Source organism: Archocentrus centrarchus, chromosome 5 (genome assembly GCF_007364275.1).
Source record: "Archocentrus centrarchus isolate MPI-CPG fArcCen1 chromosome 5, fArcCen1, whole genome shotgun sequence".
Classification (NCBI taxonomy): domain Eukaryota; kingdom Metazoa; phylum Chordata; class Actinopteri; order Cichliformes; family Cichlidae; genus Archocentrus; species Archocentrus centrarchus.
This window is the reverse complement of record NC_044350.1, coordinates 29,488,105-29,506,129: the sequence shown is the minus strand read 5'-3', so window position 1 is coordinate 29,506,129 and position 18,025 is coordinate 29,488,105. Positions and strand designations below refer to the sequence as shown.

At 41.2% G+C, this 18,025-nt stretch overlaps 1 protein-coding gene across 2 annotated transcripts in view; it reads left to right on the top strand.

Moving 5' to 3' along the window:
- The window catches only part of LOC115780121 (plexin-A2-like), a 78,570-nt gene that overhangs the window by 33,670 nt on the left and 26,875 nt on the right, over positions 1 to 18,025 (top strand). The window contains exons 5-10 of one of the 2 annotated variants that reach the window (XM_030729120.1): positions 5,282 to 5,382; positions 11,155 to 11,278; positions 12,109 to 12,262; positions 12,772 to 12,868; positions 15,929 to 16,043; positions 17,653 to 17,853. In XM_030729120.1, the coding sequence (XP_030584980.1) occupies positions 5,282 to 5,382; positions 11,155 to 11,278; positions 12,109 to 12,262; positions 12,772 to 12,868; positions 15,929 to 16,043; positions 17,653 to 17,853 (792 nt within the window). Of the gene's footprint in view, positions 1 to 5,281; positions 5,383 to 11,154; positions 11,279 to 12,108; positions 12,263 to 12,771; positions 12,869 to 15,928; positions 16,044 to 17,652; positions 17,854 to 18,025 lie in introns of those variants that run through there. The other variant, XR_004019961.1, reaches the window with a different exon arrangement.

The following is an 18,025-nucleotide window of genomic DNA, read 5'->3' as shown; positions in this document are numbered from 1 at the left end:
CTCCGTCGCTGCGATGGATTTCCTTTAACACAGAGTGGATCATCACTAGAGTTGCCACCTGTCTCGTAAAATACAGAACCCCGTATGTTACGGGACTCCGTGGAATACGGCTCCGTAACATGCCGTGTTCCATACTTTACGGGACGGGTGGCAACTGTCGCTGACATGCATTTCCACGCCTCCACTGCTCTCTGTGTGTCTGTGTGTGTTGTGCTCGCTGAGAATTTCAGCTGCTATTTTTGTCTTTACTTCAGCTGTAGCTACCAGAACTGGTTTGCTAGCGAGCGCGGGCCATTAGCACTAGCGATGGTTCGGTACCGGAAGGCCCGCCCCCCAGGACCGAGGGGCTCCTTCAAAATATTTTTTATACTTTAATCCCTTATTAGTGACTAAATATAGACCTGCAGTAGAAACGTATTTTCGAGAATGCTTGTGAATACAAAGAATTACACCATTACTCACACATGCGCCATGGCTCCCGCAGCCACTAGTTTTTCAAAACACTCATAGCAGGCAGCGGTTTTAACTGCGCAAGCGCAAAGAGGCGAAGCTGTGACGGTGAGCTCAAGTAGTGAAAAAGGAAACGTTTTTCCAGCGTCCAAAACAGCAGCTTTTTCTTTTAGTAACCACCATTAAATCTGTGAAACAGCTGGAGGTCCTTCATCAAGCACCTGATCAGCAGTTTAAACTGCTGGCAGTAGCTGTGTCGTGTGAAGTGGGCGTGTTGTAGCTGGTGATTTATTAGTTCTTGTGACAAAATCAGCCTCACACTAATCTGTAAACTTGTTTATTTATTGCATTATTATGAAGACCTATTATACTCAATTAATTAATTAGTTACACTATAATATTTGCACATAAAACCTGACAACTACAGAAGTACCTGTTGAGTTACAAATACCTCTGTTTGGGAATCCCTGCTGTGCAACATGAGTGCTGAAAAGGACTCATGTTTACAGCCAATAAAGTGAAGACATTAAATTTAACAGAAATCTACATTACAATGTTAATATAGACTTAATTTTTAATGCCCTTGGATATGTTGAAATGTTTGATGAGCTATAAAATTCTTTGGACAACTTATATGGAATTAACTTATATTAACTTGCATTTTATACATATGACGTGCTTTAATGTGGCACAATTCTAAAATAGTTACCTTGCATGCTGTACAATAAAATAACAGTTACAACAAAATCTGAAGAAAGAGTTCTTGTTTTGCAGAGTCCCAAAACACAAAGTGCTGGATTTGACCTGAAATGCAGAGCCATCGCATGATACAGTCACGTGATGCCTTTTCCAAAGCAGACTGAGGATATAGGATGACAGCATCACAGAGGCCTAAAAGCCCGAATGCTCATCTGACAGCGTTCGCAAAGTTCCAACAAATCCGGATGAAAGTGTTACAGAGATAGTGAACTGGTCAGATAATAAGGTCGAGCATTAGTGTAAGGTCGTGCCAGATGTTTTGAGAAGATAAAGATTTTGCAATTGCCAAAGCTAGAGAAGTGGATGTGATTCTGATGTGATACAATGCTCAGAAGCATTCAAAATCAGCAAAACTGAGATTTTGCCTCTGGGGGAAATGGGGCATATTCACTGGTTTTCTGTGTTTGCCTGAAATGAAGGAATACCACAAGAAAACAAGGCAAACAAAAGCTTGATGAGAAATACTAAATACTTCATCTGGTTATGAATGAGTTATGAGGATCTACAGCACATGAACTGAGAAAGAAGGCTTAATTTAGGGAATCACAGTTGTACTGTAGAAATACATTATAAAGGGTCCACATACACACTGTGCTCTCATGTGAACCCCCCACCACCACCAAAAAATGACTTTGCACAGAATCAGAACAAACTCATTCCCCTTTCTTTTTAAAAGTGAAATTACTATCCATATTCCAAGATGAACAGGTATCTACTACATCACAGTCAGTATTCATCAACAAAGAAAATTCAGATCCCATAAAAATGTATTAGTGTGGAAGGACATATTTGTAAGTCGCTGCTGTCAGTGAGCTCCACCAGTGCTTTCTTCTAATTCTCTTCTTGTAATTCTTCCAGCTTATTTTTGATATCTAAAAATGTCTGGGTTTAGCCCTCCTGTTTCCTCCGTGTTTGGACAACTTTAAACCAGTGACCATGTCTTGATTTCCCCACGGACTGCCTCATTCTGTTTAGCTGTGGATGTTCAGGCCACTACAAAAACAGAATGTTTAAATAAACTACAGCATCTGCTTGGGCTTTCACCTGTGTGTGTGTGTGTGTGTGTGTGTGTGTGTGTTAAAGATGGGTGTACTTTATGCTTTAATTAGTGTGTACTGGGAGGGAGTTCCGCCACTCTATGTGTGGAGTAGAGAAGGCCTCAAATCAGCCCCTGATGTCAGCCAGCTGGCTGAGCTTTTTACAACTCTACACATGGGTCACATGACCTACAAAGACAAAGTGACAGAAGGGTCGCCACAAAGTAATCGTGAATGAAATCTTATTTCTTTGTCTTGTTAGGACCGTCAGAGGGGATTTGACACAACTCACATTTCTGAGGCATTTCCCAGGCCTCTACCACAGTCCCACAGGAGCTTAGCTCGGTCATTCTCACTCACCCTTGGGCGCATATCCCATTTTGACCTTGGGAGCCATACTCGGCACAGATGTTCCTGTATACTATGCCAGTCACTTGGTTATGGAGTTCCATGTATGCCCTGCGTGCTAGCATCTTGCACCCTGCTGTTTTGTGCTGGATTGTCTCAGGGTCATCTCTGCACAGCCTTCAGCTGGGGTCTTGCCTGGTGTGGTAGACCCCAGCCTGGATCTTGTGCTTAGAGCTTGTTTCTGTGCTGTCATGATTAGCGCCTCTGTGCTGTCTTTCAGTCCAGCTTTGTCCAGCCATTGGGAGGATTTTTCGATATAAGCCACTTCTTCTATCTGCTGGTGGTACATGCTGTGCAGGGGCCTGTCCTTCGATAATGATTCCTGTTCTTGCTCCTCTTCTTTCTCAGGTTTCTGCTCCCTGAGGTAGACGCTAAGCACCTGATCATTTGTAGTCATCTCCCTGATTTAATCATGGATCTTTATTGTTTCATCCAGGATAGTGGATTAGTGGACTAGTCCTCAGCCTTCTTCTTTCTGCTTAGCGTACAGTCTCAGGTGCTGGATTTGGGGTCAGACCCTACATGCGTGGTAAGGAGCTTTCTTGTCTTGCTGTCAGTGGCTTCTATCTCCTTCTTTGGCCAGTTTATTATCCCAGCAGGGCGTAGGTGTTGATTGCCTGGCTCTTGTTCTTCCCCTTCAGCCGACTCTTCAGGACTTGCCTTACTCTCCGCAGGTACTTGGCAGTTGCAGCTTTCCTAGCAGCCTCTTCATGGTTCTGTCCCTGGCTAGGATTCGAATCCCCTACCTATTGTTCCAAATAGGAACACTATCCAGCTGCTGTATACATTTATTTATTTTAAGACAAAAAAAAACAAAACACCATGACAAAAGTAAGTAGACTGAAAGTGATTCTACACCACAGTTGTTGCTAGTATAATTTTAGTACCCTGAGACCATAAAACCTGAGGACATATCTTCTGATCTTATTTGGATTCAACTCAGTAAGCCTCTGCTCAGGTCAGTTCCACTAAATGAATCAACCCTGATGTGCAGTGCAAGCTTCACATTTAATTCTCAGAACAGATGGTAGAAAACAGAAGATCCATAGTTCTCTTCTTGTAAAGGTCACAGCACAGACCAACTTTGGTAACTTAGATGAGCTCCAGTCCACAACAATTCATGGATTATTTCTACTGTGTCAGATATGGACTTAGAGCCCTCAGCTCCACCCGTGCTGCAAAATAATTTTGTTAATGGAATGCACCAAATGGGTTCTGAACTGCTGGAAAAAAGGGAGAAAGTTATTTCGAAGGGAGCAGCAGATAATCCATTTTGCCAACACAGACCTGAGAGAGCACCCACTTATGCTATCAAGAGCACCGGAGACACTCTAATCCATAATCCACTCTTCATTTGTGATTGCTTACATCAGGAAATTGCTTGCATCATATGTCCAGACCCAGAATAATAACAAAGTATAAAATAGCTGGGCTCAGGCTGCGGCTCTAACTGGTTTTGTATGCAGTGGTGGTGCAAGTGCAACAGCAGCGAGTCTCACAGCAGCTAATGGAGGGCTTATGCTTTGCCACACATTCATGCATGGAAGTGGTGCTGGAAGTAGAAAGTATGGCTGTCTGTCTGTTAGAATGTCTTTCTGTCTGCGTGGATATGGAAAATGGTATGAACCTACATAATATGGCCACAGTGTAATATACTTAAATAGTGTAAGAAAATCCTTTATCAAAGGTTATTGAGAAAAGTTAAATATGAAGATTGCTGCAAAACCGCTTCTCAGATTTTGGTGTTATTTCATGCACTTTTTTTTACACAAGAAAACTGACAATTCTTCATGTGGGCAAAACCACAATACTTCATATTGCAAATTTGTGTCAACAGCTAGAAAGAGGAAAAATGTGGTGTTTTCCGATATTACAGAATGTGAAGTCTTCCTTATATTGCAAAATAGACAATGATGAAATGGGCTTTGCTCACTCATCATCAGCTGCTTATTATTTATTATTTATTAATTATTATTTCATCAGATTCATCAGGTTGCATTCGGTGACCTTATTTCCACTCCATTTTTAACTCTTCTGACTCTTCTGGGTTTGGATTAAAGGTCTACCTTTTGGATAAAATTATATTCAATATACTACATATCCAGGATAGCAGTCTAGAATAGGATAGGATAGAATTCCCTTCACAATAAAATATATTACCGTCATCAAATTTAGACATCTATAAAAGGTTTTAGAGGACAAAGACCAATGTTTGCATATTCCTGCATGACTATTTTGGGTGTCCAGGTGGCCTGGTGGTTTGGGACAATTACCCACATTTCCGGGTTCAGTTCTGGCCAGAGACCTAATGATGCATGCGTGTCATTTGATCTCACTATGTTTCTGTGTTTCCTGTCTGCACCTCCACTGCAGACCACACAGTGTAGGCAGAATGTAGAAATCATTGTAATGAACCAAACACCCAAACTCGACTACACAAGCATGACGATTACAATGGCTGCTATTGGATTCATCACAGTTTACAGACTCATTATAACCAAAGCTTGTTAAAAAAAACTGCAAAAAGACAAAACTGGAATTTATAACTGTGAAAAGCCTTCAGGCTTTTTTTTAGTTGTTGTGCTGTTCAGATGTTTTTACTTTGTGTCGTTCCTTTTTTTTTTTAGGTGGCTCAAGTCCCCGTGGAGGCCTGTGAGCAGTACAGTACATGTGTTGAGTGCCTGAGCTCTGGTGACCCCCACTGTGGCTGGTGTGTCCTGTACAACATGTAAGTCCGTTCATTTTATCTTCTCTCACACATCATAGCCTAGGGATTAAAACCACAAAAATTACTGTATGTGGTCATATGATTTGTTGAGTTTAATATAACACAGTTATTGTACTCCCTGGAGTTTGCCTTTATCAACAGCTGGCAGGACAAAATATAAAGCCAGGAAGTGGTTGCTGGACAGTGTGATCCCTCCTAAATAGCGCTATTTGGGACAGCAGAAACTGCATGCCCACCAGATTTTATTGTCTGTCGCACAAGAGGAAAAGGGGTGTTTAATGGAGGAGGGAGGGATTAGCCTTGCAGCCACAGCAGGTGTACCAGCTGCACCTCTACATACCCGTGGAACATTTTGGACCTGACGGACCAGGCTTATCTCTTCTATCTTAATTATCTGACCCCAGGTTAGCTTGCATAATACCTCGATATGGAGCAAAGGGGATTCAGAAGATTAAAACCCTGTGTTTCTGAACCAGCCGCCGTGTTGAAGCTGACCCCAGCCAGGGATTTACTGCTGTCATCATATGACGTCGTCATTTCAGCCTGCAATATCTTGATGATGATCAGCATTATTTAAATTGCAGCTCTCTGTTTTATCAAACTGGCTGTGAAGGAAGAAGGAAAAAAAAGTTTTTTTTAAATCTAAATTACTTCATTAGACAGTTGGGTCCCCCCCCCCCCCCCCCCCCCCCCCCGAGTACTGACTTTGTCTGCAAGTCCTATTAAACTGTTTATTTAAATTAATGCCTTATGCTTATCAGTGAGTAGATAGGCTGCTGTTCCCTCAAGTAACCCAAAGTGAATCATGATCTCTCACACTGCAAAATGAGCCTACTTTGTTTTTCTGTCTATTAAATCCAGTTTGGAGTCTTTTTCAACTGCCTGAATGACTCTCTCAGTGTGTCTCAGAGTGTCACATAAACTGCTTTCAGGATCTCACTTTCCTACCCCGGCACGGTGCACCAAAGAACCTATCTAACAGAGTGTGTGTGTGTGTGTGTGTCTCTGTGTGCGCGCGTGCATGTGTTTGGGGGGGGGGGGGGGGCATTTCTGAGCATGCAAAGCGCCTGGAGGAAAAGGGAACAAATGGTTCCATCAGACAAAACACGATGGATAAAAGAGGCAAAAATAAAAGGCAATGAAAGACAGTGAGAGATGAAAGGCGGGTTTTTTTTCCAGGAGCACTTCATCTGATGAGCGGTCAGAAGGTGACCGTCTACACTTCTGTGGCTGCGGCCCGCCTCAAGGAGCCGAGCCAGCAACAGCTGTCACCACGTTTCCAATGCACCTTTATATCGTGTTGTAATTACAGCAGAGGCCTCAGTGCTCTTTGAGCTCTCTCAGGAGGTGCCACCCCCTCAACAGCTTCTGAGAGTGGATTAAGTACCTTCTCCCCTTGCTGCATGTGCTACACGTTTAAGAGAAAGAGGTGATGGTGTACAGTGAAAATGCTCTCTGGGCTTGCTATCACAGTTCAACTCTCCAGTAGAGATACTCTTTATTAATTCTTTATACTCAGGATTTGTGTTTAAGTACAAGCGCAGAAACAGTACAGCCTGATAGTTTCTATCTGAGACAAAACTGCTATAATCCCGCTCTAAAAGATGATAGCATCAGTATACACCAAATCCTACGTTTCTAAAGCTGGACAAATAATAAAAAAAAAAGGTCCTTTCCACTCCTTGCCATTACTTAAAAATATCTTTTTACTTTGCACTTCTCTCTTGCGGGATTATTCTAAGGTCACACTATGCTGCCAGCCCTTTCACTTTTACTTTTAATTGCCTGTTGGGAGTCTGGGAGTTGAAGCTATTCTGCTATTGCTTAGTCATTTGCTCTGCAAAAAAGAGAGAAAAAAAAAAACAAAAAAAGCAAAGTGAAATGTTAAAGAGACAACCAAGCATTGTAAAGCCATTTACAGAAGATGAAAATGCTCAGTAGCAATCTTAACATGCACAATCCGAAGTTGTGGTAATTTGAAAAGTAATTGGACAGAATTTGAAATAGTTTTAGATGCTCTATAAAACTTAATTTATATCAAAATGGTCAATATCTGCTATAGATCTGTCAGTATTTTATAATATGACTGTAAAAGCAAATATGGATGGCTAAAGGTTTTATCTAAAATTTGATTTAGGCACAGTTGCAACATTGTGTTTACCTGGGATTATGGCTGGGAAAGGGAGAGCTCTGCCTGATATAATGGAGAGAAAAGAATGTAGATATATTGTGTGTGCAGGAGATCAGGTGGAAGGGAAGCAAGTCCAGGATCACTGGCGGTGGATTCAAACTGTTCTACCGTGATGGATAAGAGTGGAGAAAGGTGCACACAGGTGGACCACAATTTATGCAGAAGGTGTAATCTGAAAGAGATAGGCGATGGCAAGGTGGTGTCAGGGGAGAATGTAGTTAGGCAGCAATAGATGGTAGTCTATAGGATGACGTTGGAAATCAAGAAGAGGAAGGCAGAGGCAAGGTGGTAGAAGCTGAAGAAGGAAGAATGTTGTGCAGAGTTCAGGAAGGACTTGAGACAGGCTCTGAGACATGCTAGGTTAGGGAAGAGTTACCAGATGACTGGGAAAGTACAACTGCAATGCTGAGGGAAATGGCCAAGAGGGTGTTTGTTTTATTGTCAGAGGAAAGAGGACAAGATGACTTGGTGGTCAAATGAGGAAGTACAGGAAAGTATTTAGAAGAAGTGATTAGTAAAGAAAAAGTGGGATAGTCAGGGAGATGAAGAAAGCAGACAGGAGTACTGGGAGGCTACGTGTATGGCAAAGAGAGGTGGCAGAGGAAAAGGCTTATAGTAAGTTGTATGTGAGGCTGGACACTAAGGAAGGAGAAAAGGAATTGTATCAATTAGCTAGGCAGAGATATTGAACTGGAAAGGATGTGCAGCAGGTTACGGGGATTAAGGACAGAAATGGAAATGTGCTAACGAGGGAAGAGAGTGTGTTGAAAAGATGGAAAGAGTACTTTGAGGAGCTGATGAATGTAGAAAATGACAGAGAGAGGAGGACAGATGGAGGAAAGTTAAGTGAATCAGGAAGTGCAGAGGATTAGTAAGGAGGAAGCGAGGCCAACTATGAAGAGGATGAAGAATGAAAAGGCAGTTGGTTCAGATGACATACCTTTGGAGGTATGTAGCTAAGGAAGAATGTAGTTAGGCAGCATCAAACAACAGTCTGTAGGATGAATTTGGAAATCAAGAAGAAGGCTTTTTAACCAGATTATTTAACACAATCCTGGAGAGTGAGAGGATGCCTGAGGAATAAAGAATGTTCTGAATTTCAAGAGCAGGGATGTTGTGCAGAGCTGTAGTAACTACAGAGGAATACAGTTGATGAGCTATACTATGAACCAATGGGAAAGAGCTGTTGCTGCTATGAGAGAGAGGTGACGATCAGCAAGCAGCAGTATGGCTTCATGCCAAGAAACATAACTACAGATGCTTTGTGAGTGTTAATGAAGAAGTAACGAGAAGGTCAGAAGGAGTTGCACTGTGCCTTTGTGGATCCAGAGAATGCATATGATAGGGGGCCAAGAGAAGAACTGTGGCACTGCATGAGAAAACCACAAGTGCCAGAGAATTATGTGAGGGTGGTGCAGGACATGCGTACGGACAGCGAGACAGCGGTGAGGACTGCAGTAGGAATGACAGATGGGTTCAAGGTGGGGTGGGGATTACATCAGGGATCTGCTCTGAGCCCCTTCTTGTTTGCGATGGTGATGGACAGGCTGACAAATGAGGTCATGCAGGATTCTCGGTGGACTATAATGTTTGCAGATAACACTGTGATCTGTAATTAGAGTAAGGAGCAGATGGAACAGCGCTTGGAGAGGTGGAGGTATGCACAGGAGAGACGAGGAATATAAGTCAGTAGAACCAAGACAGAACACACATGTGAATAAAAGAAATGAAAAAGTGAACGTACAAGGAGTAGAGATAGTGAAGGTAGATGAGTTTAAATACCTGGGGTCAACCATCCAAAGCAAGAGTGCACAAGAGAGTTGAAGAAGAGAGTGTAAGCAGGGTGGAGGAGGTGGAGACGAGTGTCAGGCGTGATTTGTGACAGAAGGATAGCAGCAAGCATGAACCTGCTAGGATATATGGTTTGGAAACAGTGGCAGACAGCAGGCAGAACTGAAGATAGTAAGATTTTTTCCCTGGGAGTGACCAGGACAAGATTACATCAGAGGGACAGCTCAGGCTGAGCAGTTTGGAGACAAAGATAGAGAGGCAAGGCTGAGATGTTTGGATATGTGCAGAGGAGGGATTGTGGGTATATTGGACAAAGGTTATTGAATATGGAGCTGCCAGGCTGGAGGAGAAGAGGAAGATCACAGAGAAGATTCATGGATGTAGTGAAGGAGGATATGCAGAGTGCTCGTGTGACAGAAGAGGATGCTGCAGACGGGTGAGATGGAGGCAGATGATCTGCTGTGGCAACCCCTAAAAAGAGCAGCTGAAAGAAAAGGAAAAAAGCAGCTCTGATTTATCTGTTTTTCTTTTCATAAAGACTAAACTGAACTGTGAAGCTGTTTTCAGACAATCCTGTGCTTTAAGCTAACCTAGATGCTTACATCCCCATGTTCGAACATAATGGTATTTTGAAAATATATAATCTACCGTATCCTTCATCTTAGTTTAGTATTTTATCATGCTAACTTTTTTCAATTAGCAGTAAAGACAAAATACAGCAGAAAGCGGTGGCAGTGTTATTAATTTGGTAAACTTGCTGAGATATTTAACAGTATTCAAATGTTTTAAACAAATGTTGACCTGTTGACCTGATGAAATATTCAAAAAAGATTAAAATTCATCCAGAGGGGGCATGACTGAGTGTATCAAATTTCATGGAAATCCAGTAATTATTGTAAAGACAGCCTTTTTTTTTTATGTAAACCAGAACTGTTGACTTCAAGGTGACTCAAGAAATTAATGGGATAGTGTTGGGTTAGTGTGTACCATGAATGTTTTCTTGGCTTGCAATCCATCTAATAATTCTTTTAGATTCCATAGGTTTTTGGACTATGATACATTTTTTCCCCCAATTTTGCCTCTGTTCACCGACAAAGTGGATTTGAAATCAAACAGCTGAGATCTGACTGAAGTGCAGACTTTCAGCTTTAATTCAAGAGCTGTAACAAAAGTATTGCATTAACTGTTTGGGAATTACAGCCAGTTTTAGACACAGTTCCCCATTTTCAGAGGGCTCAAAAATAATTGGACAGTTGACTGACAGGCAGTTTCATGGCCCAGTGAGGCCCGTTCACTCATTATTTCATAACAAATTAGGCAGACAAAACATCAGGAGTTGATTTAAAGTGTTGAACTTGTATTTGTTTGGTGTTCACTGGAACTCTCAGTATGAGGTCCAAAGATATTTTTTTGCAGGTGAAAGAGGTCATGTTCAGAGGCAAAATTCCTAAAAATATGTTATCTAAAAATGCATGAACCTAACTTCTACTTTCACTGAGCACTCAAACTTGCCTGTTCACTTTAAGCGTTTTTTTTTTATTTTTTTTTTATCTGTCACACACACTCACACTCACACTCCTATGGACACACTGGGGGACCATTTGGGGTTCAGTATCTTGTGCGCTGGAGGAGCTGGGGAACAAACCACTGACCTTCTGATTGGTAGACAATCTGCTCTACCTTCTGAGCTGCAGCTTGACCAACAGTAACATATCAAACTCAGTGAGATTCAAAACTAAGCTCTGCATTATTTCATCAGTTTTTACCCAGGAGTTTCTGTTCCTCCACAGGTGCTCGAGGAGGGATCGGTGTCAAAGGGCAGACGAAGCCTTCCATTTTGCAACAGACATTGACCGCTGTGTGAAGGTTATTGCTCACCCAGACAGCATCGCTGTGTCAGCACATAGCGTCCCTGTGAGTTTGCTTATCATTCCACCAATCACAGCAATGCCACTCCATTCACAATGCTGGTGTTTATGAGCAATCACCATGAGTACCCTTGTTCATCCACATGTACAGTAAGAATAAGCCCGGGAGAGAAGATTAGTTTTGTAAGAGGCGAATTGAAACAAAAGGTCCCTGTAGGGCATCTACTATATTTACTTTGGTTTAAAAACATGTATTGTGGCATGGGAGACAAATGTGAATGGGTAAGAGTTGTTATCGTGGCGTACTCTGTCTGCCGCTCTGATGCGTCTGCCAAAAGGTTGATTACATTTTCTGAAAGCTTTATTTAGCTGCCTTTGTAAAGTAGCCAAGAGCACAGAGGACATTAGGAGCTAAAGAATATTATCTGAAAGGACTTGTGGGGCATTTGGGGAAATGTGCTTATTTGTTTTATTCCTGAGAAATATAAGAGATGATCAACACCACTCTTGTTTCAGCTGGCTAAATGTGAAGCTGGAGCCAGGAGCTGGTCACCTTAGCTTAGCACAAAAACTGGAAAACACAGTGTGTAAATCTGACTGAAAACACATCCTGAAAAAGTCTCACTGTTTTCCTCCCGTTTCCAGTCTTAGATCTAAGTTATAAACTAACCGTCTATTTTCTGGGCATTCAATATTTACTATACTGGCACGAGAGAAGAATCAATATTCTCATCTGACTCTAGGCAAGAAAAAACTATCTACACATAATAATATATACAGCTGAATCTGTCAGATATTACTGTCTTTGCACTGTCGCATTCTCCACTTCTATACATGTACCGGTGTGTTAAAGCTTTCCTGTCTGCTTTCTTTTAGCTTCTGCTTGAGGTGAACAATGTTCCAGACCTTTCTGCTGGTATTACATGTTCATTTGGCCAGCAGGCTGAATTGGAGGGTCATGTGAATGGGAACAGGGTTATGTGTCTTTCCCCGGCTGGAAAGGATGTTCCTCAGATACCAGAGGGACAAGGTGAGCTCAGCTATCAGTGTATATAGTTTTGTAAACAAATAAATACTAAATGAAGTTATGCACTGCAATAAATAGCTATAACCCATATTTGATGACACCAATATCAGATGTAAGGATTAATATATCGATATTCTAGACTAACAAAAGACTGAACGCCTGCAGGTTTTGTTTGTCCAAAGAGTGTGGTGAGCACCAAGGAGCTGTAGAATTTCCTCTGAGCATTTAAAGTAATCCTTCAACTGAAGTTTCTGACTGAAGGTTCTCTCATGACAACAGTAATATGCCCTTCCAGGAATGCAGACACCAGGTGGCTCTTTACAGGAATGTGATAAAAGCATTATCTTTTTTTCTCCTTCATATTGACCTTCTCTTTTTACTCGTTGTTTTCATTCTTTCACCCATCCTTTTTTGTTGCTCTCTCTCATCAACTCTCTTACGCATTTTTCTTTTCCCATCCCCTGTCCCTTTCTTTTCACTCACCACGCTGCGTCTGTGTCCCTCTCTTTAAGACTGGGCCGGCGTAGAGCTTCGTCTGAATTCAAAGGAGACGGGTCAAATGGTCGCCAGCACGGAGGTGAAATTCTACAACTGCAGCACACATAAAATGTGAGTTCAGCTGCCAGCCCCCCCCCCCACACACACACACACACACCACCACCACCACCTTTGATTTGTTCAATAGATGGAAGAGCACGAGTTAATTTAGAGCAATGATGTACTGATGCTCCCAACCCTACTTAAGATCAGGCTGTTAGATAACCTTTGAGTTCAATTTATCTGTCAGGTTTAATTTAAATCAACATGATGCATTTGCCATGGCCTGTTTGTCTCGACTCTGATTTAACTGGCAGTTTGTGGACTTACCGCCTGAAGCTTTAAATACCAGTTAACTATTGTTATCAGCCGCACACTCCTGTGAGTTCAGTGTAGAATCCAATCCTATTCCATTCACCCTAAAAAAATGTTTTATGGTGTATGAATTGGTATGCAGTATAGCAAAAAAAAAAAAAAAAAAATTTTTTATGTATATATATATATATATATATGAGGTGAAGCATTTAGGGTATACATCATGTACTGACTGTAGAGGATTTATTTATGAAAACTTTCTATAGTGTTAAACGTTTCTGCAGTGCAACCTTTCGTTCTAATCTTTTAATTTACATTTGGACCCTCTGGGTCTTTGGACCCAGCGTTTATAATGAGTGTTAAAAACATGACAGGAGGACAAATTCAGCAGTGTTTGGATCCGCCTTTCGTACAATTGCTTTCTCGCTCTTTGGGTAACTGCTTTAACACTAGTTGATCAGAAAATATTTTGACAATTATTCTTTTTTATGTTCTGTTCCTTTTTTTTTTTTTTTAAGCAAAAACTTCAAATGATTCTCAGGGTGGAGTTTTCTCGCTGTGAGGATTTCCTGCCTTCCTCTGTTTCATATCAAAGTATTTTTGAGTTTTGAACTGTTGGCAGTGCAAAACAAGAGACGAGGGCACAACAAACTAAACAATTAATAGAGAAAATACCTGTTAGATTAAACTGTAATAAACTACAATTGTTTTTTGCAACCCTTATACATATTCACACCTGGAAACGGTTTTCACTTAAGACCAGCAGTCCCTGACAGCTGCTTAAATAGATAAGTATTAGATTCACACACCCTCCTTTGACTTTATCCCAAGGGGCCCTGCCAGAGAATTGTGTTTGCCTCCAATATTAGACATAAGATATTTTATATTTTTAGCCTTGCTCTCATGCTTGAGGCTAAGTAAAATAATTTAAATAGGAGAGTACATTATTTAAATGCCATCCAATATAAGCCTCCTAACTGGGCAGGGAAGCAGTTTTGACTTTGAGCCATTATGCAAATGTCTGTATTTATCATAACAGTAAAATATGACAAGAGTGTTTCTTTGTGAATAACAATTACAAACACTGTTACAAATGTGGATCTTATTAGGATGAAAGCCAATTAGCAGCATTTGTCAGCTTTAAAAGAAGTCATCAAACACTTTATAAGTTTTTACAACAGCGTTAACTTAACTCCAAAGAAGGCAAATTTAATTAATTACTTTAATGAACTTTAACACACAATATGTGCTTTTTTTTTATCCACTTGAAGTGAGTCAGACAGCATAAACCAAGAGAGAAATAAATCTTTTGTTTTTTTGAGGTGTTACTGAGATTTTAATTGTCACGCTTAAATGCAGTGAATTACACCCAACCATGACTGACAAAAGCCGGACTCTACTCTCACTCTAGGAGCAAACATATGACTGATGGAGTATTCATACTAAGCCCAGAAAATTAGCCCACATGCCACCTATTCACAATGCTCTTTCACTGTGACATAAATGCTGCAATATAATCACATTAAGCCATTAGAAGAAAACAGCTGGACGCTCATCCCATCCGCCCCACACCAATACGGCCTCCATTAGCTGCGGGGTGACCCTGTGTGCTCCTGTGATTAATATTTCAGACCAAACACACTCCTAACCCAGCACCCCTTCCTCCCTCTCTACCTCTGCCACCACCATCACCTCAGCACCACATCACCCTCCTTAATTAATTATCCAGTGTTTGCAGCACCCTGCCAGTCCAGCTCTATTAATGCACAACCCCCAAAATTCCTTTCTAACACATACCCACAAGCGTACATTTTTATGTCCATACTGGCCCTGGGCAGCTAATTAATATCAAATTTTAATGAAGCTGCTCTACATTTATTGGCATTTGTAACTCACTAGGAGCTGCGGTGTTGGAGTTCTAATTTTTTTTTTTTTTTATAGTTTTCTCATAACTACATCTTATTCAGTGGCACAGTTTAGGATTAACAGACTGTGATAATAAATGGATCTTCTCCCTGCACTCTGGTAGAACTGCTGCACACAGGAAAGTAAACAACCTCCCCAACAGGAAACGAGAACAGACCTTAATCAGAACCTTCACAATTGCTTTATTGGTTTATCAGCAGCTGTGCATCATTCATCTCTGTTGTATTAGCACTACTTCCATGTTTGTTGACCAAAAATGTGATTAAATCTAGTTGGACATGATCCACAACTTTAATCCACGACCGGCCGCTCGCTGCAGGTGACTGAATCTGAGCCAGAGTTGTTGCACAATTCAACCCATCAAACATTCAGTTGTCATTTTCATTCCTCATTTTGTACATAATCCGGAGATGGAGGACTGACATACTGTTTTTGTGACAGTTAAACATATTCAGAAACATATTGCAATTAACTGCAAACAAGGAAAAATATTATAAAATGAAAAACTGTAGTAGTCGAAATTCAATCTAACAAGGACACTGTGTCCTTGATACTACTGTACATGCTTTTATAGTACTAGGATGAGTGTTTATGATTGCTTCAAGTGACACATGAACCGCTTCTCTCCTACCAGGATTTCAAGCTCAAGGTAATGTTTTGTCACGCACATCAAAAAGATTACATTCATGGTGCTTGAGGAGATCTTCATGAAACAGAGTGACGAGATAAATTCAGCAGAAAGTTACAATCCTCCCCTCCGCAATCCTTTAAGAGATCTGAGAAAGGGCAGATGCAGACGATGGGCAGGGTTTACATTCTGTGTAAATGCAGTAGTGCTGTACTGCACACTTAGTGAACAGTCTGTCGTAATGTGTTCATTTTGTCCTGCAGGTGTCTGTCCTGTGTAAACAGCACTTTTCGATGCCACTGGTGTAAATACCGCAACCTGTGCACACACGACCCAAGCAGCTGTTCGTTCCAGGAAGGCAGAGTCAACGCGTCTGAGGTACATTAACACAGAAACACTGGAGTTGCTTTCGAGAGCACCATTTTTCTTTGGATATATGAAACATCTGCCTTAAAGGCAAAAATCCAAGTAAATACATTTCTAATCAATAAGATTAAAACAGTGATGTTAGTGGCTTTGCAAAGCCACATGGGGAGAAGGATGGGTCGAGCTAAATGGTAACATCAGCACCCCTAACATGCTCATATTAGCAAATATCTTTACCATCATCACCCTCTTAGTTTTTTCCATGCTAACAGTTTGCACTGAGCATAGTAGAGGCTGAAGAGAATGAGATTAGTTTTCCAAATGTTTAGTCATAAACCAAAATGTTGGTCACATTAAAAAACCGGATGAAAGCTGTAGATGAAATGTCAGAATTAAAAAATTAGCGAATACTCAGTGAGTCATTTTACTCAGACGTCATGGGAATTTATCATCCAGGCACCTTTGTACAAATATTTCTGTCCATCCGTCCTCTAGGTCTAGAGATATTTTACTCAATTAGAGGAAACTATGAACTGCTAGCAGTATTAGATGAAAATTGAGAGGATCACCAAAGACTGTGTTACTAATCATGCACCATTAGTCAAGTAGTTGCAGAGATATTTTAGTAAAGGGCAACCATTACTATATCTACAATTTTAGAACAGCTAAACATTATTGGTTGTGCTTTAAAACAGACTTACAGAAAAAAGATGGATGGATGGATGGATGGATGGATGGATGGATGGTTATTAGCTCAACAAAAGGGGTGGTTGTCGCTCAGAAGGCAGAGCGGGTTGTCTACCAATCAGAAGGTTGGTGGTTCAATCTGTAGCTAATCCAGTCGGGGTGTTGAAGTATCCATCGGCAAGATACTGAGTCACTCAAGGTTTCCCCGATGCATCCTTCGGAGTTTGAGTGTGTGTGCTAGACACAAGGTGCTTAGGTATAGAAAAAAGGATTTGTATAGATGTGCATTTGTGATTGGGTGAATGAGACTTGTAGTACAAAGAACTCTGAGTGCCCAGAGTAGAGAAGGGCTATATAAGTACCAGTCCATTTGCCAAAATCATGGTCCTGAGCTAAGATGGTAATATTTAATAATAATTCGCTGGTGCCTTTCATAACACTCAATGCTGCTTTACAACACAAAATTAACTACAAGATCAACATTAAAATCACAATAACTGGGAGCATTTAAAAACCAGAAATAACATAAATGAACGAATAAACAGGGTTGTAGCTGTGAACAGGCGGGTTTTGAGCTGTGCAGTGGACACTAGTCGACATGGATGAAGAGTAGTGAGTTCTTACTTTCTTATACGAACTTTTCTGTAGAAAAGATGAAAATAAACAATAAACAGTTGTCGGATTAGTGATTTCTATGCCCCATTAATCCCTGAGCCACATTACTTTTCCATGTTTTTATACCAGATTCATTTGGATTAGTATTAGGCTACATACTCCAAACAGACAGATGCACATTGCAAACCAACAAAGACTAGTATACAGATACTATATGTATGTATTGTAGATGCACAGCTCAAATCTGTTGTGGAGAAACTACCTTTATATATGATGCCTGTGTAATATTGATCATGGGTCTTGTATGTTGCTTTCACAGGCATGTCCTCAGCTCCTAAACTCTGGAGAAATCCTCATTCCGGCCGGTGAGGTCCGACCCATCACTCTGAAGGCCCGAAACCTTCCTCAGCCACAGTCGGGCCAGCGGGGCTATGAGTGTGTGGTGAATGTGCAGGGTGTCAGCCACCGTGTCACGGCGCTCCGCTTCAACAGCACCAGCGTGCAGTGCCAGAATAGCTCGGTATGACCTCAAACACTCCCAGCGGGAGTCTCACAGCTGTCAAATGAGGCCGACAGCTTGGATGCTGTGTAGGCAAGGTACATAGGGTATATCAGCATCAGTGAATACCGCCTGAAGTGTCAAGCACACTGAGGAGAAAGCAGAGGAAAGTGAAAGTGATGAGGAATTGTGA